Source organism: Sciurus vulgaris (assembly GCF_902686455.1).
Source record: "Sciurus vulgaris genome assembly, chromosome: 7".
NCBI lineage: Eukaryota > Metazoa > Chordata > Mammalia > Rodentia > Sciuridae > Sciurus > Sciurus vulgaris.
Window position 1 is genome coordinate 108,479,759 of NC_136467.1, and position 26,811 is coordinate 108,506,569.

At 36.6% G+C, this 26,811-nt stretch overlaps 1 protein-coding gene across 1 annotated transcript; it reads left to right on the forward strand.

Annotated features, from left to right (window-relative positions):
* Positions 1 to 25,463, forward strand: RHAG (Rh associated glycoprotein; the record flags this gene model as incomplete). The annotated part of the gene is made up of 10 exons (XM_079147343.1): positions 1 to 157; positions 12,277 to 12,460; positions 13,451 to 13,601; positions 15,665 to 15,812; positions 16,075 to 16,241; positions 18,514 to 18,651; positions 19,546 to 19,667; positions 23,465 to 23,538; positions 23,745 to 23,818; positions 24,728 to 25,463. 10 exons carry the CDS (start codon positions 1 to 3, stop codon positions 24,791 to 24,793), a joined length of 1,281 nt encoding a protein of 426 aa, XP_079003469.1. The 3' UTR covers positions 24,794 to 25,463.
* Between the last annotated feature and the right edge of the window lie 1,348 nt (positions 25,464 to 26,811).

A 26,811-nucleotide genomic window follows, 5' to 3' on the forward strand; every position in this document is an offset into this window, starting at 1 on the left:
ATGAAGTTCAGTTTCCCTCTTATGGCCTTAGGCCTGGAGGTTACTATGATTGTTTTATTTGCATTATTTGTAGAGTATGAGATGGATCCGATTGTGATCAAGCAGACCAATGCCACCAAGCTACCAAAATCAGAGAGATTCCTCCAGTTATATCCTCGTGAGTAGGCAATTTACTTCGTATTATTTGTTTGGGGGTTCTTTGAGTTCTCAGAATATGAGATCTTTGAATACTGTAATACTGTTAGCTCTTGACCTTGTAAAATTATGTGACAGTTGCAAGTGCTGAGGGTATTATACATTTCTTCTGGAGCATCTGATCTTCTCTCCATGGTTAAGATGTTTGGATAGAATCTGTGCCTAATCAAATGTCAAAACAAGAAACTGAAAATTAAAATAATTGATCAGTTTGTTGTGTTGCCTACCTACCTACTACTACTAAATGACCTTCTTTGTCCCTTGAATTGGTCACTATTTCCACAAATCATAAAAATATTAACTCCCCCAACAACAACACCAAAGAGAGGGAATGGAAACAAAATAGAGTGATAGAAAAGGAATTCTGGACTCCAGGCAGAGTCCTCAGATGTGAGAAGTGGTGTTTAGGATGACAGAGGAAGTTACTGGAGTTCAGTTGAAGGGGATACTCCAGGTTTTATAATGTTCTGAAAGGAAGGTAGTTTGTTCCTTCAAGATGAAAAGAAAATTGTGAGCACCTGACATGTTATAAAAGCAGAATCCTTCCCTGGAAATGGTGACTAAGGGAAAGGATAAATTGGGTTTCAAGTGTGGAAGGGCAGGCTATGAAACAGTTAACAATGATAGCTACCCTTCGCTCAGTGCTTATTATGAGCCAGACATATTCATTATCTTGCTGACCAGGAAGGGAGATGATAGTCATTATTACATATACGATTTTTTTTTTTTAATAAAGCTCAGGTAATTTAGTTTTTTAATTATTTAAAATAGTAGCAGAGCTTATTATAGTTTATAGTGTATGTCTAAGCTTTTTAAAAACTATGTTTTTTCTGAAGGAGTTAATACAATGGAGAATAGTCCCATGTAGAAATTAGGACCTAGAGTGACTTAGCAAAAATACAAAATGGAAAGTTAAGAGCAAAGTTAGGACTCAGACTCCAAGTCTAATTTTCCTTACACTGTGTAAATAAGAGGGTTCTTGACTAAATAAACTTTATAATTTTCAGGTTCAAAATCAATAGAAAAAAATCAGAATTAGGTTCAACTCTGTATGCTTGGATGCATTTTATTTATTCATTCATTTATTCATTGAATAAATATTTTAAGTACCAAACATGTGCTCTAGCAAATTTATTCAGAGATAAAAGAAATACAATGTCTTCATTGTAAGACTTCACTGTCTACAACAGATATAAGTAAAAACATGAAAATAAAATGTAATAATATGCCAAAAATATGATCTAAGATTGTTATTCAAATAAAATTACATTAAGACCTTAATTTCCATTGCACAAGCTAAACTTTCTAAGTTTCAGTGTCAAAGCTCCTAGTAAAATTTCAATTCAGAATTTGAAATAAAAACCAAGTTAGAGGGAAGTTACTAAAAATAGCCTAGCAATAGATGAAGAATTTCTCAAGATCTGTCATGCAGCATGTTGATGATAATGGATACTGTATTGTGTGCTTGTAATTTGCTAAGAGAATAAATCTCCAAACTTCTCACCATACACACATATACATACTTGCAGTGGTAACTATGTAGAGGTCATGGATATGTTGACTAGCTTGATTATGATAATCATTTCACAAAGTATATACACATCAAAATGTACATAGTACACTTCAAATGCACAATGTTTATATATCAAATATATATAATGTTTATATATCAATGATCTATTTCCTACTTGTAGGAAATATATAAATTCCTTCATTTTATAAATTGTTAAGAAAATGGTTATTAGACTCCTACTTCTTGTCAAGAATTTTCAAGACTTTAGACCCTAGGCAATGACTAAAACAGACAAAATGGGCAAAACCCACACCCTCATGAAATATAGATTCCAGTGGGAAAAGGCGTGTGCGTGTCACACATACATAGGATTGAAGAGTAATAAAATGCCCTGGCTCTAAATGGGAACCAGGATTAGGAAAATTAATGCATCAGGACAAGAGATGTCCTTTCAACCTTTTTCATCCAGGATTATGTGAGAGATGTAAGCCCTAATATTATTGTGTGCAATTAATTAAATTTTCTCTCCTGCATCTGGAATGATACTCAAATGAGCAAAGATATATTTGTATGTACATTTAAATATGTAGATGTACACATTTAGATGGTAGTAAGATGCCACAAAGTAAAATTTTACACAAGGCAGCCTCCATCCATTCAAAATGCTGCTCATTTTCTAGACTGTACACAATACTCTTTGTGGTAAGAGTACTCCCAAGACCTAAAATTCTAGATTATTCTAATATTTCGGTTCAGCTACACACACTATCCCTGTCTAACATAGTTTACAGTATAGTCTGAGAAACTGCATGATTGTGGTTCAACATATATTTTTCCTACATTCAAAACAATTATACAAAGTTTATGTAACAGCATAAGTCATTGGAGAGCAAATTGTTAATTTTCATTATTAGAAAACAATATTCAATTTAAAAAAAGAAAACAAGGTTCAAGTCAAATCAACAAACATTTTGGGTGCCTACCTAGTGCCATGCAGTGTGCCAAGTGCAGGGATTCAAATATATAGAGAGCTCCATTTACTGCTTAAGAAGTCCAGTGTAATGGAGGAATCCTCAGCCACAGGTTGGTGAAAGTTTGCAGTTTTTCACAAATAGGTATGGTAACTAATATTTTGCTTGAGTTAAAAGTGGATGTCATTTTGTTCTCCACAATCCCACTTATATTCTTCTATGCTTCTTTGAATAGTAGAAAAGGAACAGTGTTATACAACCCTTGGGTAGCACACATCCCATGGAAATGTGTTATAATCTGAATATCATGCTTCATGTCACGAATGACCTCTGAGATATTCATTTGAGAAACTAGCTTTGATTTTTTTTGACTTCCATCTCTCTACAAAAGTGTTGATAATTCTGTCGAGTCAAAGAATTTGACAAGGACTGAAGCTTGAGTTAATCTTTGCTAACAAACAGACAAATAAGAGAAAACTTGAGCTGAAAGAAAAGGCCCTTTGAAGATCCTTTACATCCTATTAGAAACTACACAAATTTTGGGTCATTGGTATCTAAGGGACATTAAAATCATACCAATGATCTTTTCATACTCCTGTTATACTAAAATCCTTTGGTATATTCTTTCATTTTTAATGGGTAATTTTGTATATTATTCATCATTGACTTGAAACATATTGACTCACTGAGATGCAGATCTTCCACAAGTTAACACATTGCATTACAAAATGTCCCTCAAAAAAGTTCTTGTTAATATCAGCAACAATCTCACAAGAAAAGTATTAAGAAGTAAATAACAGGAACTTGATAAACTTGTAGTGACAAATTTTCTGAAATTCTAATATTATAAAAACTCAAACAATTTCATGGCAACAAATACTGTCAATTCTTTTAAATGATTTGACAGCTTCACTTCATCCATTTTGTAAAAAAAAAAAAAAAAAAAAAAAAAACTGCCAGATAACCAAATCTGAAGCCATTTTTCCATACTTTATTGGTGCATTATAATTATACATAATAGTGGATCTTGTGGTTACTATTCATACATGCAGACAGTATAAAAGTATAATTTGGTCAGTATTGGTTCTTAGTATTTTCCCTTCTCCACCTCTCCTCCTTCCCCTGTTCCTTTTCCTCTACAGATCTTCTTTCAATTTTTGTGGGATCCCCCACCTTTTATTTCATTTTTCCTTTCTAGCTTCCACTTATGAGAGAAACATACAACTCTCATCTTTCTGAGTTTGGCTTATTTAATTTATATGTCAGTCTTTCTTTCAAGTAACAATCGAATTCCTTAGAAAGATTCTCATTCAACAGTACAATTCACAATAGCCAAGCTATGGAACCAACCTGGGTGCCCTTCAGCAGATGAATGGATAAAGAAAATGTGGTATATATACACAAGGAGTATTACTCAGTCATAAAGAAGAATGTCATTATGGTATTTGCTGGTAAATGGGTAGAACTGGAGACTATCATCCTAAGTGAAATAAGACAGACTTAGAAAGTCAAAGGTCAAATAATTTCCCTGATATGCAAAAGCTAGTACAAGAAAGGGAAAAGGGGAAGGGGAATTCTATCAAAAAAGAAGCAAGATCAGTGGAGTAGAGGAAGGGGTTTGAGGGTTGAGGGAGAAGGAAGAGGGATGAGACAAGGAAAGAACAGAGAAGTGAATCTGACCTAACTTTCCTGTGTACCTATATGAATATACCACAGTGAATCATAGTCATGGAATGTATATCCAAAGACACTAACTTAAAAAAAAAAAAAAAAAAACCTTACAGTAAATATCTGAAAGATCCATAGAGTAGAAAGGAAGGGGAACGGGGGAGGGGAGAGAAAAGAGGAGGGAAAGGGGAAGAATTGGGGACCAAATCAGAGCAAATTATATTTCATGCTTTTATAGTTATGTTAAAGTGAATCCTCATGTTTTGTATAACTAAAAAAGAGCCAATAAAAAGAAAAACATATTCATTCAGTGAACAACTCAAACAAGCATAAAGGGCCTTTTTTCTATGATACCATTGATTTCAAAAGTGCTGTATATGCATTTGCATTTCACTAGACTGATTCACATAGACGACTAAGAAGACATGTATGAGAGGGTTAGTAGTTAATAAAATTAGGGATTTTTTTACTTCTTCATCAAGGAATTCTTAAGTAAAATCGACTTCTATTTTCCTTGCAAGTGTGTTGCGGAGACTAGCATGACCAGTATTTACTTTGGTGTTGCTTTTTTCATATCCGCCAAAGCAAAAGAAGTTTTATACACCATCGTTTTCCACCAGATGTGGACATATCGACACAGTGAATAAAGCAAATGACATCTTAGAATCATCATGAATATGGGAGTCGAAAGACACGTGATATACAGAGACAACACAGAGAACATGAGTGGATAACAAAGCAAAAAATTCTGCAAAAGAGCAATTTTGTTGTAGACGATAATTAATTCAAAAATTATTATTTATAAGAATATTATAAATATTCTTTTATATCTCCCCAGGGAGATAGCTCAGTTGGTAGAGTGCTTGCCTTGCAAGGACAAGGCCCTGGGTTCGATCCCCAGCACTGCAAAAAAAAAAAAGAATATTGTAGGGACTGGAGTTGTGGCTCAGTAACAGAGCTCTTGGCCTAGCATGTGTGAGGCACTGGGTTCAATCCTAAGCACCACATAAAAATAAATTAATTAAATAAAGATATAGTGTCCATCTACATAAAAGGGTATTTTATATATCAGTATAATATTTACAAATCAGTCTTGCATTTCTTTCGATATGGTGATGATACTGTGGTTTTTTAGAATGATGTACTTTCACTTAGGAGATTCATGCTAAAGTGGTTTGGGACAAAATATCACAAAATATTACTTTTAAATGGTTTAGGTGTGTGTGTGTGTGTGTGTGTGTGTGTGTGTACAGAGAGGAGAGGAGAAGGAAATATTCATAACTGAAAAATGTAGGCCAATAGTGTGTGTAAGTTTTCATTGTATTGTCTCTTTTAAATATTTGAAATATGAGGGGGAAGGGAAGATATTACTCTAAGGACACTACTCTCTTAGTAAAGATGAGTTCAACTTGTACATTTTTTGTAGAATGCAAATTAGAGCAACCACTACAGAAATTAGTATGGAGAGTCTTCAAAAGGGTAGGAATGGTACTACCATGTGACCCTGCTATACCACTCCTTGGTACTTATCCAAAAGAATTATAATAGCATTCTATAGCAATACATGCATACTCATGTATACAGCAGCCCAGTTCACAATCGCCAGGTAAAGAACAATCCTAGGTGTCCATCAAAAGAGGAATGGAAAAAAATATATCAAGTATATGTGAAATAAGCCAGGCTCAGAAAGTCAAGGGTCCTATTTTCTCTCAAATGTGGAAGTTAGAGAGGAAAAAGGAAATAAGAGGAAGGGATCTCATAAAATTAGAAAATAAAACAGCAGAGTAGAGGAAGGGGATCAACAAGAAGGGAGGAAAGGGACAGGGGAAATGCTGAGGAGTGAAATCCACCAAGTTATGCTATGTTCATATACAAATATATCACAATGAATCCCACTGTTATGTTTAATTATAGCACATCAATTTAAAAAATATATAAAAGGGAGATCAGTAGAGTATTAAAGAAGGAAAAGGGGGAAGAAGAGGAGAAAAAAGTACTGAGGAATAAAATTAACCAAATTATTGCATGCATAGGTCACAATGAATCCCACTCTTGTGTACAATTATAATGTGCCAATAAAAACATCTCTTTAAAAAAAGAAAAGATGAGTTCAGAACACAATCCCCCGGGTTCAAAAGACTGAATTCACTAAGGCCAAACTCCTACACGTACAGCAAACTTATCTTCCCCTCCCTGAGCCATTTAAAAAGAGAGAGAGAGAGAAAAGAAACAGGAAAGTCTCTAATTAGAAAGAAGCTTTGCGATTTTCACCAGTAGTCCTACAAACACATTTTCTGAATAAAAGCCTGTGGTCTCATTTAGAGGAATTTCCAGTGGCCCTCACCTGTGATCCCTTTATTCAGGGATAGCTGAGGTATTTCCTGAAAAGCTCCAAGTGCTGGGATTTTTGCACAAACTACTTGATGATTCCTACCTGCAGACTTGCATTCACTTTTCCCTGAAAAGTGTCTCTCTGGATATGCTCCTTCTATGGTCTGTTTGAATAAACACAAAGCAACAAAACAGACATAGACAAATTAAATGCAAGAAGAGTGATATGCAGGAAGGTGCCTAGAAACTTCCACAGATGGAGATGCTAGGCATGGGTGAAGGGGACAACGTGTGCAGCGGGCATGTATCTGAAGCAGAGGGAAAGGAGAGCTGCATTTCATTGTGCTTGTTTGGGGTGATAGAGGATTAGAACGTGTGTTTTAAACATGTGGAATTATCTAGGGCTTGCCCAACATCTTATTACAAGATATATGTGGAAGTAAAATAGAAAAAATAGCAAAGTGAATTAAACTTCACTAATGTCGAGTGTTGTTGATGATGATGATGAAGATAGCTGGGTCCTGGCAGGTATGGTGTCCAACCTTAAATTCAAATCCTTTGTAGTAGCAAAGTAGCATACATTTTAATTTATGATAAAGTCAGTAATTAAAATTAAGCTTAATTATAATGAAGTTTAATGGCTTTTTTCTAGTCCTCAAAAGAACCGGTAGTATACATATTAAAAAGAAACACCTTTGATGAAGTTTGGGTTTAAAGAGATTAAGCAGTTTGCTCCCGTTCAGATGGTTAGTAATATAAAGAGTCTAGTTGAATTTCAGCCCTGGTTGCTTTAACCACTACATCATATGGGCAGTGTTGTTTACCAGGTTGGAATTTAGGCACTCTATCTACATATATGTATTGTCCCCAGTAGATTGATCAGAGTAAATTCTGGACCCCACACACATCCATTGACTTTCAAAGGGCAAGAAGATATTCTTTGTGGGATAATGAGTTTACTCAATGCAACAACAAGATGAATGATCTCATTTCCTGATTTTGAACAAACTGTACAGTTCCAAGCAATTGCTGAGGATACCCAAGATAAACCACAGTGAGCTTAAATTATCACTTATATGTGTGTATGTATTGTGTGTGTGTGTGTGTGTGTGTGTGTGTATGTGTGTGTGTGTGTGTGTATGGCTAAATATTGTGGCCTCCCTTAAGACTGATCCTGAATATGATAGTCTTCTTAATATATAACAATACTAAACATAAAAACTAAGTATTCTGTATTCACCTGAGTTGTACATGCTTATTCTGTATTTATTTAGCATGTACCCAGTACTGGAGACATGAAGCGATAAAGTCCAGGTCCTCTTGGAGACATATAAAGTGAGATTCATTTTACAAATGAGGATTCAGGGAGATCCATTGCTTATCCAAGGTCACATAGAGTATTGAAAATTCAAATGGAGTATAGAATTATTATTTATCATAGTGCTAACATGGTGCTCTTAATGAGTGTGACACTTCCTTAAAATGTGAAGGACACAATCTTATCTCAGTCAGGGAAGGAGAAGTCTAAGGACACTATAGGACTTAAATACCTTAAAATTCCTCTACTTTTGTATGTTGCAGTATCTCCTTTTTCTATTTGCAATTATCAGGAAAGCGTTTAAAATAAAAACAATATGGGATTGCGGACTCTGGACCAACAAGTGGGGAGAAGGGAGCAAGAGAAAACTGGACCCACATCCCTACTATCCTGGTTCAAAACAGTGTGAAACATGCCGTGTACCAGGCAGAGTCTAGGGACATTGAGGCAGCGTTTTCTCCTTCAGTCTATAATGTTTAAAGGAAAGCAAAGTTGCATACCACTCTGAATCCTTTTAAAAGCGTGATATGACTTAGATGAAGGTTTCTCAACAGTGACACTATTAGCATTTTGAACCTAAGAGCTCCTTGTTGAGAGGGACTGTCCTGGCCATTGCATTCCTAGTCTCTGGGCTCAGGACTCTGACTGTCCCATCCCACCCAGCCCCTCACATCATAACAACCACAGACATCTCCAGATTCTGCTAAGTGTACTCTAGGTGCTGAAACTATCCTCCATCGAGAATAAATAATTTAGGAAAGTCCTGAAAATCTTTAAAACTTTTTGGAAAATCTTATCAATGTGCAAATCCCTAACAAAATCCTTCTTCCTCTACAAAGTATATAGTTTATTCTTTTAGTGGCCGAAACTAGCACCAAACTACACTTTGGCCTCTTCTCCGTTGGCTCACAAATTCTTAAAGCAGGGGTAAATGATAATACAAATAATAGATGAGGTTTGAATGCCCTCTTGTGGTAAAGAGCAGTAACAAGCATCAGATGGGGGAAGAGGACAAAAACAACACATTGGCACACAGTTAATACAGAAATCTCCCTCCCCTATGGACGATGTCAAGTTTTCCATCAAAGGAAAAAGAAGCAGCCCTTTTTAACTTCTCCCGGTGTAACACAGTGCAAAATTAGATTAAAACGATTTTAAAATTAGTTGGTTACTGCATACTTTAAAATCAGTATATTACAAAGGGAATGAGATTAAGAAATAAGAAAAGAACCTTTAGGAAAATAACTTTGTGTAATGACAATAACAGGGAAATAAGCAGGTAGTGGCAGAACCTCGAAGCACAAAACTAAATCCTTATTTTTATAGGATTCTTATTTTATTCTAGTCTTGTCATTACAAGCAACTCTCCTAACTTCTCTGGGCCTTAGAGTCCTAATCTGAAAATTACATTAAATAAATATTACATCACACTTTGGATATCATCTAATCCAAATCTTCCTTAGAAGAGAAGAAATGGAGTCCCAGAAAGGTTTAGTAAAATCACAGTTAATAAGAGTCTCTAAATCGCCCTCCAACTTAGTCTATTATATAAATCACATAGTTACATATAAAAGTTAAATGGAGGCCATTTGTAAAGAGAAATGAATATATATGGCCAACTATATTTCACGGGCTGGTGTTAGTTGACAGTTGCCTGTCAGCAGCCCAGGTGCAATCCCAGCTCTGGGGTTCCCTAGGTAAGTATGGGATGAGGGTCAATGCCATAATGATTAACACTGTTGAAGAAGGGTTTGGGCAGAAGGCCTCAGCTCTTCCCACAGGAGGCTCTGAGGCTGGGATTACCCATCTTCAGGTGGTTTTCTCCTGAGATAAGGGAATGTTCATGTGACTCAGTCATTAAATGGCACAGACCACTCTGGGGAAGGGCTGTGATCATGAGCAAAATAAGAACATTTTTCAGAAAGAATTCAAAGTTTAGTGCTGTCATCTGGAGGTATATGTCCTTTGATTCTGAAGAGGTATATCAGCTTTCATTCAATACAGAGGCTAGCCTGACTGGGGTACCATGGTCTCCCACCCTCAGAAATGCTACTTCTGAGCCTGTGGTGGAACAGAAGAGGAACCAATGGGTAGGAACGTGACTGCCTGCTTGGGAGATCAGGCTGATCTTGGTTATCTGAATACTTCCACCATGCTTGATTAATGGACAAATCAGACCTGGAATCAGACCTGAATTCAAATCCTGACTCCACCTTTTGTGAAACTGATTGACCTCTAATCTCAGTTTCCTCTGGTACATATGTTCTATACAGTCTTTCCTGCTGTCACTTCCACTTACACCTCCACGTACAATAATTAACACCAATTCAACACTTTAAAATGTTTCATTTTCTCCCTATAATTTCACACTTGCTTACAATTTAATAATTTTTGTGTATCTACTAGATTGAACCACAGGAATTGCCAGTAGTCAACCATTTTCAGTGGCAAGGTCAGCACAAAAATATCAGTTTTGTCTATCCAAATACATGTTTCAGCCAACTGAACTCTACTTTCCTTGAGGGAATAGCCTGTGTTTCACTATACCACATTTGACCTTGTGTTTCATTTGTATCGAATTTACAGTATGCAAATGCTTCCACATAGGTCATCCCACTTATGTTATAAGGTTTGTAGATGAAACACTGAAACTCGTTAACAATAGATACTACTCAAGGTCACATAATCCTGAGATAGAATAGAGGAACCTAAGCCCATGGTCCCAGACACCAAGTCAAGTGTTTTTTCCTCAATAGGGCATAACTTTTGTTTGTTTATAACCTCATGGTTTTATAAAGGTTTGTAAATTTCTATTACAACATTTTTTAATTGGATCAAATAATGATCTGGTGAGATTTCCAGGGTTGGTACTATTATGCCCATTTGATAGACGGATATTCCTTTATTTATTCATTCATCCACCAGACATTTATTGCTGCTTCTATTATATGCAAGGTATCCTCCTAAATTCAGGGCAGAAAATGATGAATGCATCCTAATCCCTTCAATTGAGAAACTCGCAATATAAGCCAGATGTATAATCCCACATCTGTAATCCCAGCCACTCAGGAGGCTGATGCAAGAGGATCACAGGTTCAAGGTCAGCCTGGGCAATTTAACAAGACCCTGTCTCACAGTAACAAAGAGAAAAAGTGCTGGGGCTATAGTTTAGTGGTGGAGAATACTCCTGGGTTCAAACTCGAGTACTTAAAAAAAAAATTTGAAGAACATCATACTAAGTGAATTAAATCAGACTCAGAAAGGCAAGTATTGACTATGTTCTCTCATGTGCAAAAGCTAGAGAGAAAAAGAAAACAAAAAGGCATGACACAAAAATAGAAGAAAGATCTGTAGAGGAAGGGGATTGAAAGAGGGAGGAGGAGAGGATATGGGCAAGTACTGGAAATGAAATCTACCAAATTATGCTCTGTCTGAGTACAAATATACCACAGTGAATCCCACTTATATATTTAACTGTAATGCACTAATCAAAATCATAAAATGATAATAATAATGGAAGATCAGTAAAGTAGAGCAAGTGGATCAGGAAGAGGGAGGTAGGGAGGGAATGGGAAGCTACTGGGGAATGAGATTGATCAAGTTATATTATGTGAACATCAAAATAAGGCATAATGAATCCCACTTTTTATTTTTATTTTTCATATTTTTATTGGTGAATTGTAATTGTACATAATGGTTCAATTGTGCATAATTATAATGCTCCCAATAAAAACATTTTTAAAAAAAAGAGGGTTACAATCTAGTGCAGGAGATAAATGCCTCATAGAATGGTTAACTGTTACAGTGTGATGTATGCAAGATAAATATATCTTGACAAATAATAAAACTGAGATAAATACAGAAACTGTGTAAATGACAAAAATATAATTTTTTCTGGGAGTATTGGGAAAGTCTTTCTAAAGGGTGTAATATTCACAGTGTGCTTTGGAAAGCTTTCCTTGGGTAAAAAATCACACACACACACACACACACACACACACACACACACACATCCTGGAAAATCTTTAGGGAGAGGATGAAAATCACACTGGTATTATAGTATGCAGTTTTCTATGAAAAAACTCAAGTTGCGCATAACTTGCCAAGGTTTTGTAACTGGTAAGTAGCCAAGCTGGCTTTGGAATCAGACTTTTGCTACCCAGTTGATGCTCTCCTCTTGCAATGTTTTGTGCAAAGGTGGATTTAATAAATTGCTACCACTATGATACAACGCGTTCTTTGTGCTCCCCTCATGCAGACTGTCCTCTGCTCTTTTTCAGTATTCCAAGATGTGCATGTGATGATATTTGTTGGATTTGGCTTCCTCATGACCTTCCTGAAAAAATACGGCTTCAGCAGTGTGGGTATCAACCTATTTGTTGCTGCTTTGGGCCTCCAATGGGGCATTATTGTACAGGGGATCCTGCACAGCCGTGGACAGAAAATTCAGATTGGAATCAAAAGGTAAGCATCTTTGCTATGATCTGAATGTATTTGCCTCCTCCCCACCAAATTCATCTGATGAAATCTTAACCCCTAAAGTGATAGTAGGAGGTGGGGTCTGTGGAAGGTGATTGATTGGGTCAGAAGGGTAGAACTTCCATAAAAGTTAGGTGCCATTATAAAAGAAACCCAAGAGGAACTCTTCTCCCCTTCCATCTTGTGAGGACACAGCTGGAAGTAACATCTATGAACCAGAAAGCAAGTCTTCACCAGACACTGAATCTGACAGCATATACTCTTGATCTTGCTCTTCTAAGCCTCCAGAATTATGAACAATAAATTTCTGTTGCTTATAAGCTACCCACTAACATGGTATTTTATTCTAGCAACCAAAGAAGAGTAAGATCATCCTTTATTTTTCAAATCAGTTGTTTCTCTGCTTTCTCCATTGCCACTGTGGCTCTGAATTATCTAGTAAATTGTCTCCTTAAGCAACAGAAGATTATTGAAATCTAAGGGTCCACATCAGTGCCTTGCTCTACTGAACTGGATCATCCATTCTTGTCTGTAAACTCTCTGACTTAAAAGCCTATGGGAATGAGAAATCCCCATTCATAAAATAATTGTTCCTTTCATCTCGGCTATAAGTACCAAAAATCTGCCATTAGACTTTTTGAAGATTATTTTTTAAATGGAATTATATATTCTTGTTGTGGGATCCTAAATAATTGCTCTAGGAAATAATTCTGTTTTCGGATCAACAAAACTAAAGTAAAACTCTAAATGAGATAAAGGACAAAGTGAGTTAAAACAAAGAAAGGTGAGAGCAACTGAATAGTATATGGATGAAAGGAGGTGGGGGGACGTGGAGAGGTAAGGGTGGGCCTGGGCGGAATGCAGGATGAAGCCCGAGGGAGAGGGGCTGTGCCCCACCTGGGTGGTGCTGTGGTTTCACCTTAGGACTCACATTTTGAATGCGTTACTTTTCATTTATTCTTTGTTTCCCCTCAGTATGATAAATGCAGACTTCAGTACGGCCACAGTTTTGATTTCTTTTGGAGCTGTCCTAGGAAAAACAAGTCCCATCCAAATGCTGGTCATGACAATTTTAGAAATTGCTGCCTTTGCTGGCAATGAATATCTGGTTGGTGAGATATTTCAGGTAAGGATTAAGGTGTTTATACTTTGCTGGCTCTAGCCAAGAGCTCTGGCCTCCACAAGTACTGGGTGGCCTTTCCAAGCTAGGGTAAATCTCGATGACGGGTGACAGCACAGCAGTGACAATAACCATGGCTTACTGAGTGGTGTTGTAAACAAGAGTTTCTATACACCATCTCATCCCATCTTCACAACACTGTAAGGCAGTATAATTGTTGTGACTATTTATACACAATAAAACTGTGACCAAGATGAGCATGGTGGCACATGTCTATAATTCCAGCAGCTCAGGAGGCTGAGGCAGGAGGATCATGAGTTCAAAGCCAGCCTCAGCAAAAGCAAAACACTAAGCAACTCAGTGAGACCCTGTCTGTAAATAAAATACAAAATAGGGTTGGGCATATGGCTCAGTGGCAGAATGCCCCTGAGTTCAATCACTGGTACAAAAAAATAATAAAATAAAATAAAAACACAAAAAAAAGCTGATGACCACAGATGCTAAAATATTTGCCTGAGTCTGGATTGAAACCCACCTTTTTCTAACTCCACAACTCTTTTTATTACACTGTATTGCTTATCAAATGATTAACTCCTGTTCATATTCCAACTAGTAGGAAAATTACCCTATAAAAATCCTTTACAGGCTGTTGCTAAGGTCTAGGTCAAATTTTTCTCTCCGTGAAAATTTCATTGATTCCCCCAAGGATCATAAACAGAGTATTCCAAGGTACTCTCCAGTATTTTGTTATTTTGTTTCTACATCTAATCAACATTTAATACAATTGGAAATATTTGAACTTTCCAGGTATTGGTGATTCACTGAGAAACAAAATAGTTAAGGTTCCTATCTTGACAGAGCTTACAATCTAGAGGGGGAGACAAAAATCAAACAAATAATTACATCCATCCCACCTGCTACAGGCACAAGAAATAAGTAATGGGAGTAGTGAGGGCTACATAAGAAAGTATTTAATTTAGATTGTAGAATCAAGGAGCGTCTTCTCTAAGTAAGTGACAGTTAAGCTGGACTTGAAGGGTATGCAGGGGTTTCCCAAGTAACTAATAGGGAGAAGTGTAAACCAAGGTAACAGCAAGCATAGAGCCTTGAACTGGTATTAAGAAATCAAAGGGAAACCTCTAATTAAAGCAAAGGGATCATGGGCACTGTGGCGCATGCCTGTAATCCCAGTAACTCAGGAAGCTGAAACTGATGGATCGAGCACACAGCACTGGCGAGGACTTGAGCAACTCAGTGAGATGATGTCTCTTAAATAAAAAATACAGAATAGAGCTGGGGACGTGGCTCAGTGGTTGAGTGTCCCTGAGTTCAATCCCTGGGACCCAAAAAAATAAAATATTAAAAAGCAAAAGGAAAGGTGCTGGCTGGTACAAATGAAGACACAAAGGTAAGAAAATTGGATTAATCAAAGACTCTACAGAGATTTGATAGCTCCAGAAGAAGAAACAGAACAGTTTCTTTTGCCAAAATTAATGTGGGCTTTTAAAGAGAGACACAGACTCACATGGTGTTTGTAAAGTCCAAGCGGGATTAATTGCTGCCACCCACTCTCCTGAAACCACAAGGTGAAGCTCAGCAAGGTTTCCCAACTAGGAGGGGACCAAGTGTTGTTGGGAGACTGAAGATTGCCAGAAAGTTCAGAGGTGCTATGAGGATGCCCAGACTCATTTCAGCCTAGTGTGGATCTTCAAGGGAACTAGATCTGTCCATGTCCGAAGATGGACACAACCAGGACAATATTTTTACCTCACCTCCAAACCAATTTGAAAATCTTAAATTTGTATCTTTCTACTGTCTGAATCAGTGTGGAACAACCAAGGAGCCGTGGCACTCTGCTTTCCTCTAGAGACAGGAAATGCAGAAAACCGGGTTACACTCATGTCTCAAGAGGCAACTAAAACATGACCCTTCAAATTAGTCTCTCTCTCTCCCCCCCCCCACTCTATTTCTTTATTATATAACTAGTGAATCAGTTCTTTCATTGACATTCTTTCTGTAATGAGCTTGGTTTCACCTCTATTTACGTATATGCCATTTTTTCCCCTCAGGCTTCTGATATTGGGGCATCAATGACAATCCACGCCTTTGGAGCCTACTTTGGCTTGGCTGTAGCAGGCATTTTATATCGATCTGGTCTGAGAAAGAGGCATAAGAACGAAGAGTCTGTGTACTACTCGGACTTGTTTGCAATGATTGGTGAGTGGAGATGACCTTGGCTGATTTTCATCTCTTTGGTGAGGCACGCAGGGAAGTTACTTCAATGTGGTTGTGAAGATGCTTAAAAAGGAACCTCCTTTGCCGACCACCCTGTTTATGCTGGCTCAATGCTCCTCCTTTCTCCTAAATGTAGATCATCAAGTCTAAAATTAGAAACAAAGTCGGTGACCTGAGCAAACTGCCTCCTTTTCATGGTCTTCCCCCTTCAGAACTAATACTCTTTTCTTCTTATGATTTGCAGGGACTCTTTTCCTATGGATATTTTGGCCCAGCTTTAATTCAGCCATTGCGGAACCTGGAAACAAACAGAATAGGGCCGCTATCCACACTTACCTCTCTCTTGCTGCCTGTGTGCTCACAGCCTACGCGTTTTCCAGCCTTGTCACGCACCGAGGCAAGCTCAATATGGTGAGTGCCATGTCAACCCCAGGGGAAATTTCACTTAGTGACACTAACAGCTGCCCCAGTAAGTCGGCCATTCCTGCCTTACTGCTCAGCTACCAGGACAAACCACAAAACTGCAGACCTTGGAGCATGTTTTGAAAAAAATGATAATATTTGTTCATTCCTTCATCAAATGTGTACACTGACAAATTAAAGTGCTCTCAAGAGAATTACAGTCTATATAATCAAAGTATAAAAATCAAAGCTTTAAGGTATACTTCTTTAATAGTAGACCTTACTGTTCCCAAGTTCTTAGAAGATCTTCCTCAAATACAAGACCCATCAGAGAAGGAAAAAAAAGAATAAGATGGTATATGTTGATTTAATTTTCTCAACTGTACATATTACTCTCAGAGAAATAACTACTAAATGCATTGTGGGATCGTAAATAGGATTATGGAAAAGAAAAAGGACAGTGGGAATAAAAGTGAAAATCAAATAGGATTTTAAATTATTGACTCAGTGCTAATTTCATTTTTCTGTAGTTATGTAAAATGTTAACATGGGGGAAGATGAGGGAGGTATATAAGGAAACTCCCTGAAGTATTTGTGCAACTTTAACATGTCTAAAACTAGTCCAACATAACATACTGTTTAAAATGCATGCTAGCTGGTATCTTGAGCTTCTTGCCTGTGAGCTAGAGAAAAAGTTGTCTAACAGGAAGCATGGATATCAGATGGGTTTGTTGTCTCACGAATATGAAGAATACGATCCACAGATACAAAGGTGAAAGCAAAGTAATGGGATTTATTAGAGTAATAGAAAGAAAGCAGAGCCCAAAGATGGGAGGGATCCCAAGACAGGCATCCACCATCTAGTTTTTGTCCCTATTGTTGACTGATGGGATATAGGACCCAGAAAGGGGCTAATGAACTCTATTTTGTTTTCTTCAATAAACCTGGGGAGAGCAGTTTTTCAAGACTTTATTAGCATAAGAGTGAGGGTGAGGGTTTGTTGGTACAACAGGAAATGCTTAGAGAAGATTTTGTGGTTGGCCATCACTAGGAGTAGGGGTAGGAGTAACTAAGGAAGAGCTGTTGTGATTGAAGTTGTCAGCAACAGTGACAGGGTGTTCCCCAAACCCCATGTCTCTTTACTGGATGTCATGGTCTCATTCCCTCTTTCCTTGCTCCAAGGCACTTAACCTATCTGCCTATGGGTGGTCTACCTTATTGCCTAAGTAGTAAAGGAGAAACCCTCAGATTGACCACCCCACTTTCCATTAGCCTCAGGGAGGAAAAAAAGGTATTATAATTTTATTTTTTAAAGCATGAGCGAGGACGTGTACTTCAATTCTCTATAAACTAAGCAATTAGAAACAATGATAAGAAAAAATCGCATATTTACAACTCACTGTAAAAAGTACAGATAAGTCTGGGGATAGAGCTCAGTGGCAGTTGTATGGGTAAATTCCTGAGTTCAATCCCCAGTACCACCAAACAAACAAAACCCCCTAACTTGGGAGGCTGAGGCAGGAGGATCATAAGTTCAAGGCCACCCTCAGCAACTTAGTGAGACCCTGCCTCAAAATTTAAAAATAAATAAATAATAAGGACTGGGGATGTGGCTCAGTGGTTAGGCATCCCTGGATTTAATTCCCAGTACCAAATAAATAAATGTACAGATAACCTCTCTTCCTCAGTCAAACAACTAAATTGTGGCTTGGGAGGGATTCTGGTAAGGAGAAACTGATTCCTCTCTGCATCCCCAAATGTTCTCAGTATAGTGTTACTTGCAAAAGCTGTTGTCTTTCCTATGTAATGTGTACATGTCCATGTTTCTACATTGAATATCAAATGTTTGAATATTGGCACATTGCATAGCCCCCTTTTGGATTGAGACAGACACAAATGTTTTCCAAAATCTGCATAAATAGGCAAAACAGTGCTAGAATATTTGCTCTATAAACCCTATCCTCCACTACAAATTCTTTGGGTTTTCCCACATCCCTCCCACCACTGATCCCATCTACTACCGAAAGACTCTGGAAAAATCAAATGTCAAAGGTTTGAAAGAAAAATCTGCAGCTACTCCTTTTATTTTTAACATGAATCATGTTATTTTTATGGTTTCTGTTTTAATATTTTACACATTGAGAGCAATTAATATTTAAAATTTTATATTATCAATGTCCCTTGCAATTGAAAACTGCCTGTGAGCCACTGAACGTCACATTTCTGCTGTCCTTCTGAACCCTCCCTCATTCTGCTCCCTCACTCATGATTCTCCACACAGGTGCACATTCAGAATGCCACCCTCGCAGGAGGAGTTGCTGTAGGCACCTGTGCAGACATGGATATTGGTCCCTTTGTGGCTATGATCATTGGGAGCACTGCAGGAGTTGTCTCCGTGCTTGGATACAAGTTCCTGACTGTAAGTATGGCAGATTTATGGCAGATGTTCTAAGTCAAACCTTGAATATGCACCATTATCTTTTCTCATCCCAACCGCAGAAGAAAGATCCTAAGTCTCCTTTCATAAGTACCTTTCCTTGCTTGGAAGAGAGTCATCACCTTTTCAGAAATACCCACCCCTATTTCAGGTGTCCAGAAGTTCTATTTTTCCTTGACTTCTGTGCAGTAACTGGAGTAACTTCTGACATCAGTTTCTTGTAATTTAGTATAAATTTAATATCAGGTGCTTGTGTGTGACTTTCCTCCAGGGAAGTTCCACTGAAGACTTTGTTGTTGATGTTGCTGTTTATTTTGTGTAACTAAGGGCTCTGTATTCTTTTAGTACGTCATCGGAAAGTGAGAGGAGTAGGACCTGAAATCACTCCCATTCCAACCCATCCACTAAAGACGGAAATGGTAGTTTTGCCACCAATATACTCAAATATTTGACATTGGTGGATTTCAGATATGGAAAGAGAACCAAGTCATAGATAAATTTTCTATTTCTGAGGTGGGAGAGGAAATTGGAAAGATGTAGGTCAGAGAATACAAAGTAGCAGGTATATAGGATAAACAACTCTAGAAACCTAATGTACAACAGGAGGGATACAGATGTAAAAGTGTGCCGAATATGAAATTCATGGTAAATAAGTGGTTTTTAGTTCTCATGCCACAAAAAAAGGGGATAACTAAGGAGATGTTAATTCACTTCACTATGGTAAGCTTTCTACTGTTTATATGTATTCCATAACATTATACCTTGTGTCTTAAAGATACAAAGTAAAAATCAATTTATAAAATCTTTCTTCTGTATGGTTATTTTATATTTAATATATATAACAAAATAATAAACCTTCCTTTTTTATGATCTTAGCCATTTTTTGCTGCTAAATTGAGGATCCATGATACATGCGGGGTGCACAATCTGCACGGCTTACCTGGTGTGATAGGAGGCCTCGCAAGCATCGTGGTCATAGTCATGGGAAAGTCTAAACAGTGAGTCAAAGAATGGCTTGTCCTTTTCCTGGTACTATCTTGTTTTCTCTAATTCTTTGAGATATTCTATATGGGGAAACAAGGTTGTTTGGGGGGTTTTGGTTTGGTTGGTTGGTTTGGTTGTTTAGTTGGTTGGTTGGTTGGTTGGTTGGTTGGTTGGTTGGTTGGTTTTAGTATTTCAGGCCAAAATGTGTGAGTAGTCTCTCTACTGCAGTCAAAGGGACAGAACTGAGAAGACAGAATTGTATTGAAAGATGCAACCTAACAAATTATTAATGCCCTTTTTTTTTTTATTTAATGATGTTTGTTTAAATTTCTCTACTTTAAACAACTGTCTCCAGACAGACAAGGCAATTCAATGATCATAATTAGATCACAGTAGGCTTACTATTTTTCCTGGTCCCACCAAAATAGAGGAGGGGCATATGAGGTGAGTTGAAACAGTCACTTCCAGGAAATCTACAAAATGAAGAATGAGTTAGCTTCATGTTGGATCTAGCAAATCAGGAAGACTAGCGTGTGGCCCCAACACAGTTACCAACTAGTTATGTGACATTTAACATGTTGCTCAACCTCTCTGGTTCCCCATTTCCTCCTCTGTAAAATGAGAAGACTGTACTATTTGTTCTCTAAAATCCCTTCTAGCTCTAAGGGACATAGATTCTTCCCAAAGGGACCATAAATGTTTATGTAAATGGCCAGAAGGAAAACAGCAGTCAAGCCCAGAATGGAAGTGATACCAAAGGCTATCACTGTCACTTTTAAGCAACAAGATTGAAACAATTTGATATGATCACTCAGAGAGTAAGTAAAGAAGCAGAATGCTCAGTCTTAAAAGCCAGTTTTGCTGAATGGGGTCACACACACTTGTAATCCCAGTGACTCCAGAGACTGAGGCAGAAGAATCTCGAGTTCAAAGTCAGACTTACCAACTTAGCAAGGCCCGAAGCAACTCAGTGAGACCCTGTCTCTAAATAAAATGTAAAATAGGGTTGGAAATGTGGCTCAGTGGTTAAGTGTCCCTGAGTTCAATCCCTAGTACCAAAAAATAAAATTAAATTAAATTAAATTAAAAATAGAAAAATAAAAGCCAGTTGAAGCATGAAGAAAAAGTGAATGTATATCTAGAAATGTCTCGGGATAGCCACTGGTTAGAGTTGCATAATTTATAAAGAAAAAGCTCTTTAATATTAGCAAATTAAAATTTAACCCTGTTGAGACTAGCAATAACTTTCTGAAAAACTCATTTAATCACATTTTCTTCTGAGTAGAAAATGAGCTTCCAAATTCAAACATATAGTTGACCACTTTCGTCTACATGGTCTTTTTTAACCTCTTTTGAAATTTGGAAGACAACCCCAGAAATAGCCACTCTTTCTTTTCAGTTCTCTCCAAGACCTAACAAGCTGTTGAGAATGAACACGAAAATGTTTTCTTGCAAATCAATGATAAAAGCATGTGCCAATGAACTCAACTCCTAAGTGCTATAATGTGTACACACTGTGTAACAACATTAAGAGGTGCCTCGTGATTGGGAATTCTTGAGCATCATGCCCAGACCAGTAACACAGATGTAATAAAACAAGTCTATCCAGCTCTTGAGAGCTAGGCCTCACTGGGTGGCCAAACCTTGTGTTACTCTCATGGTTAAAGGTTTAGGCTTTGCATATACAGGTTTAGTAATAGCTTCTCCATTTATTCACGGAGAAGGGTGGGTAATGGCAAGGGAACTGAAGAGAGCAAGCCTCGAGAGCTGGGGTACCTGGCTAAAATTCACACTTAAAATAAAATAACTCATCTGAGAGACAAGACACACTCATGTGTCCATTTGGAATGTTGAAATTCAAATCGGGTTTTGGTACACCTAGAACAAAGGGAAGTAAATATTTTTAAGGGATATTTTTGCAGATGATGGCAGCCTGACTCTAACAATGTTATTAATTTTCCTTAACTCAGTGGTTTCCATATCTATTTGATAAGAAAATAATTTTCATCAAAAATATATTTTAACTCTGTAAATGATCTTAGTAAATTCCTATAAAATTAGCACATAAATTAGAAAGAAGGAAATCAAATAATTTGTTTTAAATATCCAACCACAGTAGTGATCAGAGGAATGCAAATTAAAACAAGTTACCAGTTTTTCACACATCAAGTTGATAAAAAAATAAACGAATAATAATATCGAATGGTGGTCGAAGAAGAAAAGTGCGGATAGAAACTATACAATAATTTTTTTAATTTTGAAAAAAGCCATAAGAAATATATATATGTAAAAAACTGATAATAGCATTTCTAAAATAGGCTTTATTTTAGGGAAATAATTGGACAAGTTTGAAATTGTATTTGGAGAAGGTTGTGTTCTTACAACATTTTTAAAAATATGAAATGCGGGGAGGAGCCTAAATATCAACCTATGGAACTATAATCATAGTACCTTTATTCAGTCATATGCTGTAGCAATTCAAATTATGGTCCAGTTCTACATTTACTGCAATGAAAGAATACTTCAGACATGTAATGGGGAAATCAGTGCTATAACCTGATTGTATTTTTATTTATTTATTTATTTATTTATTTATTTACTTATTTATTTATTTATCTATTTTTGGCACTGGAGATTGAAGCCAGGGGCACTTAACCACTGAGCCACATCCCCAGCCCTTTTTATTTTTCATTTTGAAATAGGATTTCACTAAGTTGCTTAGGGCCTTGCTAAATTGCTGAGGCCGGCTTTGAACTTGTGATCCTCCTGATCTCAGCTTCCCAAGCCGCTGGGATTACAGGTATGTGCCACTGTGCCTGGCCTGATTGGTTTTGTTTTTGTTTTTTTTTTTTTTTTAATTCTCTATATTTTTATTTTGATAGGTTTTGAGGAATATTAAACTTCTTCCCTTCCTTTTTATTTATTTGTGGTTACTAATATTTAGAATGATATCTTGTTATTTGTACAATTTTCTTATGTAGAAGAAAAATTTTAAAACTTTCAAACAAAAACAAAAAAGAAATCTGAGTGTAGTGCCTTCTTTCCCTTGGATCATGAAGCTGAAACACCAATTAGCTCTCATTTCCCAGTTGTTTGTTTTCCTGCAATCACTCATTTCATCTTTCAACAACTATATTAATTGCTTCTATGAGAGAGGCCCAGGAGACACCCACATTCCTAATTCCTTTGTCACTCATGTAACACCCTGGAGCATTTCAATCACCTTTTATCACATTCTTCTGCTCCCAAAATTATGAGGTATTTTTTTTTACAAATTTTATGTTAAGGTAACTACTTCTAAAATCACAGCATTAGCTTAAGTATCTTCAATGAGTTCTAACACATATACTAAAATTAACTTTCTATAGCCTTTTACTAGATTTTCTAATTTTGCAATGAATGTTTATACGTGTGATGAAGAAATAGTAGATTTTGTTTTATACATGAATCGTTGTTTAAAAAAAGAAGCTGACACAGAGCTAGTACTTAATAAATATTTATTGAATGAATCAAATCAGGGATCAGGTTTTCAGAGTGCTAAACCCTTTCCAAGGAAGGTCTTCTTATCATTTCTAGAGATAACACCAAAAGATCGAAAGATGGTTCTTAAATTTATTTAAGAATTTTCTTCCACTGCTCCAAAGTCTCAAAGAAATTAAAAATATGAAAGAAAAATATTGTAACAAATGATTGTACATTTGCTAGTGTGTAATGCTGGTCTCTGTCCTGAAGATGGCAGAAACCCACACTTTCAGTAGGTGAGATTCATTGGATGGTGTCCAAGAGAAACAAAATTCTTTTGTCTTCTTAGGTCTACCATAGCCATGCAGGCAGCGGCCCTGGGTTCTTCCATTGGAACAGCAGTTGTTGGAGGTCTTCTTACAGGTCAGTAAAAAAGTCACTTCCCTTTACCCTATGGTCTCAGGATAATAGCTGATTAATAAGCAAGTCAAATGGCAAATTTGGAATATTCTTATCTTCTGACTGTAAAGTAATTATGTCAGTTTAAGGGGGTGATTTTATAACAGTGTTTTAATTACTATTTTCTCTTCAGCATCACAGTATGACTTATTTTCCCTCTATCCTCACAGGTTTAATTCTAAAGATACCTATCTGGGAACAGCCATCTGACCAGAATTGCTATGATGACTCTGTTTATTGGGAGGTACTGTACAGAATCCTAAACAAAAGTATAGCTGGGAACTGTGGTGCACACCTATAATTCCAGCAACTCAGGAGGTTGAGGCAGGAGGATAGAAATTCAAGGCCAGTCTCAGCAATTTAGCAAGACTCTCAACAACTTAGTGAGACCATGTCTGGAAATAAGAAAATAAAAGAAGTGGGGATATATCTCAGTGGTTAGTGCCCCTAGGTTCAATCCTCAGTATCAAAAAATAAAAATCAAAACAAAAAGAATGTAAATGATAACTCTACTAGTAAGTTTTGCTCACCTTAAGCAAACATGCCTGAGATGTAAATGAAAATGGTTTCTATCTCCATTTAGACAAAAATAGAGACTGTACATCCAGCCAGATAAAAATCAGAATTTATGGTTTTTTTCCAAAGCAGAAACCAAATGAAGAAAAGACAAAATTTAGTTGCTAATGTCCTTTCACTCTTCTGATAACGATTAAAAAGAGCTACCTATAAAAAGAAATGAGTCCTGAGCAACAGTGTGAGATATTAATAAAAATGTAAAAGTAGACAGAAGCAAATAAAATGTGTAAGATTGAAGACTCAGCAAGTACACATCGATGAGTCCTATAATAACAAAACCAGCTTCTTTCTATCATCAACTTTCTACCTCTTTACTCCATTGACATTTGTTCTACTTTTTCTTGCAAAGTTCAAGTCAGGTAGGACTTCCAGGGAGAGAGGAGGTTTGGGAAAGAGGAAGTGGAATCAAGATGGATGAGATAAATGGTTTTGTTCTTTAACTTTTTTCCTCAACTCCAGATTATTCCCAGTTCTAACTTTAGATAATAATTAAGAAAATACCATTGTTTCAAATACTAACTTCTGTCAGGCTTAGTGAAAGAAACTACTAACTGCCCCAATCTTGTTTTCTTTAAAGGTACCTATAGAGAGAGAACATGACAGCCACTTCCAGGATCACAACCCGCTGGAACCTGAAGTCTAATACCATTGCTGTGCTCCAGCTTCTTTTCCTATTATACAGAGTCAAGGTTAAATAAAGAAAAAGGTAGCATCTGAAGAGAGTACAGACCGGAGTGGACAGATGCTAATTCCCATATAGCCAATGTAAAAATGTCTGAAGATGCCTCTTCATATTGAAATGATTGCTTAATTGAAGAGATGTGGCTCATGAAACAGATGGTCAATGGATTCTATCCAGAACCCAGTATGCTTTTGCCAGTGAGTAGGTACAGAGTGATAATCAATGTATATTCTTGAATTTTTCCCAAAGAAGTAGGTTACATAGAAATCAATACTTGTTAGTCATGTCAATCTCTTAATGTAGATACAATTGATACAATTCCTTCAATCCCTATGATTATAAAATTGAAGCCAATGAAACAACAATGTATACAAGAAATCTATATAATAAAAATCAAAGAAATGCTTGTATATAAAGCAGTATTATTATTTTGGGTAGTGCTTTTGTATTTTAATAGGTCACATTAGTAATGTTACATTTTTACTTGAATATTCCTATTCTTAATTCCTTTTGCATGTTTAGTATTCGCAATAAGAGTTCAAATGCTATATGATCAAAATCCATTTTGTATAAAATTTCAAAGAATTAAATGTTATTATAAAATAAAGTATTAGTCTTTAGATCTCCTTTATGTTGGTTGAAATTCATTTTAGTAATACATACATACTTCTCATATTTCATCCATACTTAATTAAAATGTATTGCTTATGTATTTAAAAATCAAGTAATTGTCTTACAGAATGTTTTAAAGAATTGAGTTTTAGGGTTTGGGATATGGCTCAGTGGTAGAGCACAAGCTTGGCATGTGTGAGGCAGGGGTTTGATCCCCAGGACTCTGAAAGTAAAAAGAAAGGACAGAAGGAAGGAAGGTAGGAAGAAAACCTTCAGGAAATGCAAATAACTTTTTTTATGTCTGAAAGCTTTTAAATTTTTCCTCTATCCCTGAAGTCCTGAAATTTTTCCAGAATGAGTATAGTATCAATAAGGATATGGGCCTCCCCATAATTAACATAACTTGAGTTTCTGATTGCTAGGACTTAAAAATTACAACTAGCAGTATATCACTTAATATTTTATTCCAGGGAAAAAATTATAATTTTCTTATAGAGCCTAAATACTGCGCTGGCTATTTAGATGACTTCTTTCACCATGACTTCCTTCAAACAGCTCTTGTAAGTGTGCTGTTTTACAAATAAGTCCATTATCCCCTCCCTTGCCAATCATCGCAAAGCACCTTCATTACTGAGTAGTATGAGGCTGCCTAAGCCCCTGCTGATAGTGAGGCAGATCTCAGAGGGTCTTGGCTGTACTCAGGTCTAGGCATTTTTATTTGTTCAGAAACTATGTAGAGAGGGTCATTAGGTTCTGGATTGTGAATACTCAGATCTGTCTCCCTGCAATGCAGTTCTTACAAACTGTAAAGTCTTATTTTTTGGATTCTGAGTTAGCATCCTTTTTTCTCAGTAGTGCATCACTTCTTTTTATCTTACCTGGAATTTAGTGAATTTCTTTAATCTGAAGACTTGAATCTTTTGTTCCTATAAATTGTCTTCCTATTTAATAAAATTCCTCTATTCATTTTTGTTCTAGCACTTATGTCAGTCTCATGAAAAGTCTGCTGGATCTGATATCCAAATCTATTATCTTTCTCTATTTCATTGGTTCACTTCATTTACTCCTTTAATTTGTTTTTGCTTGTTTGTTTGAAAATTGTTGTCCATTTTTATAGATCCAATGAAGTTTTGTGTATATGTGCACAGGTGTGTATGTGCTGTTCTTAAATCTCCTTAATATTTTTCATAATTTTTTTATTGGGAAGGTTTTATTTATGTTCAAGTTTGAAGTCTAATCCTACTATTAAATTACATTATTTATTGTTTATCTATTCCCCACAAATATAAAGCTGTCAAGTAACACTATTTTGTAAGCTGTTTGCTATGATTAAAAATCTCAAGTTCTACCTAGATGATCAGTTTCAG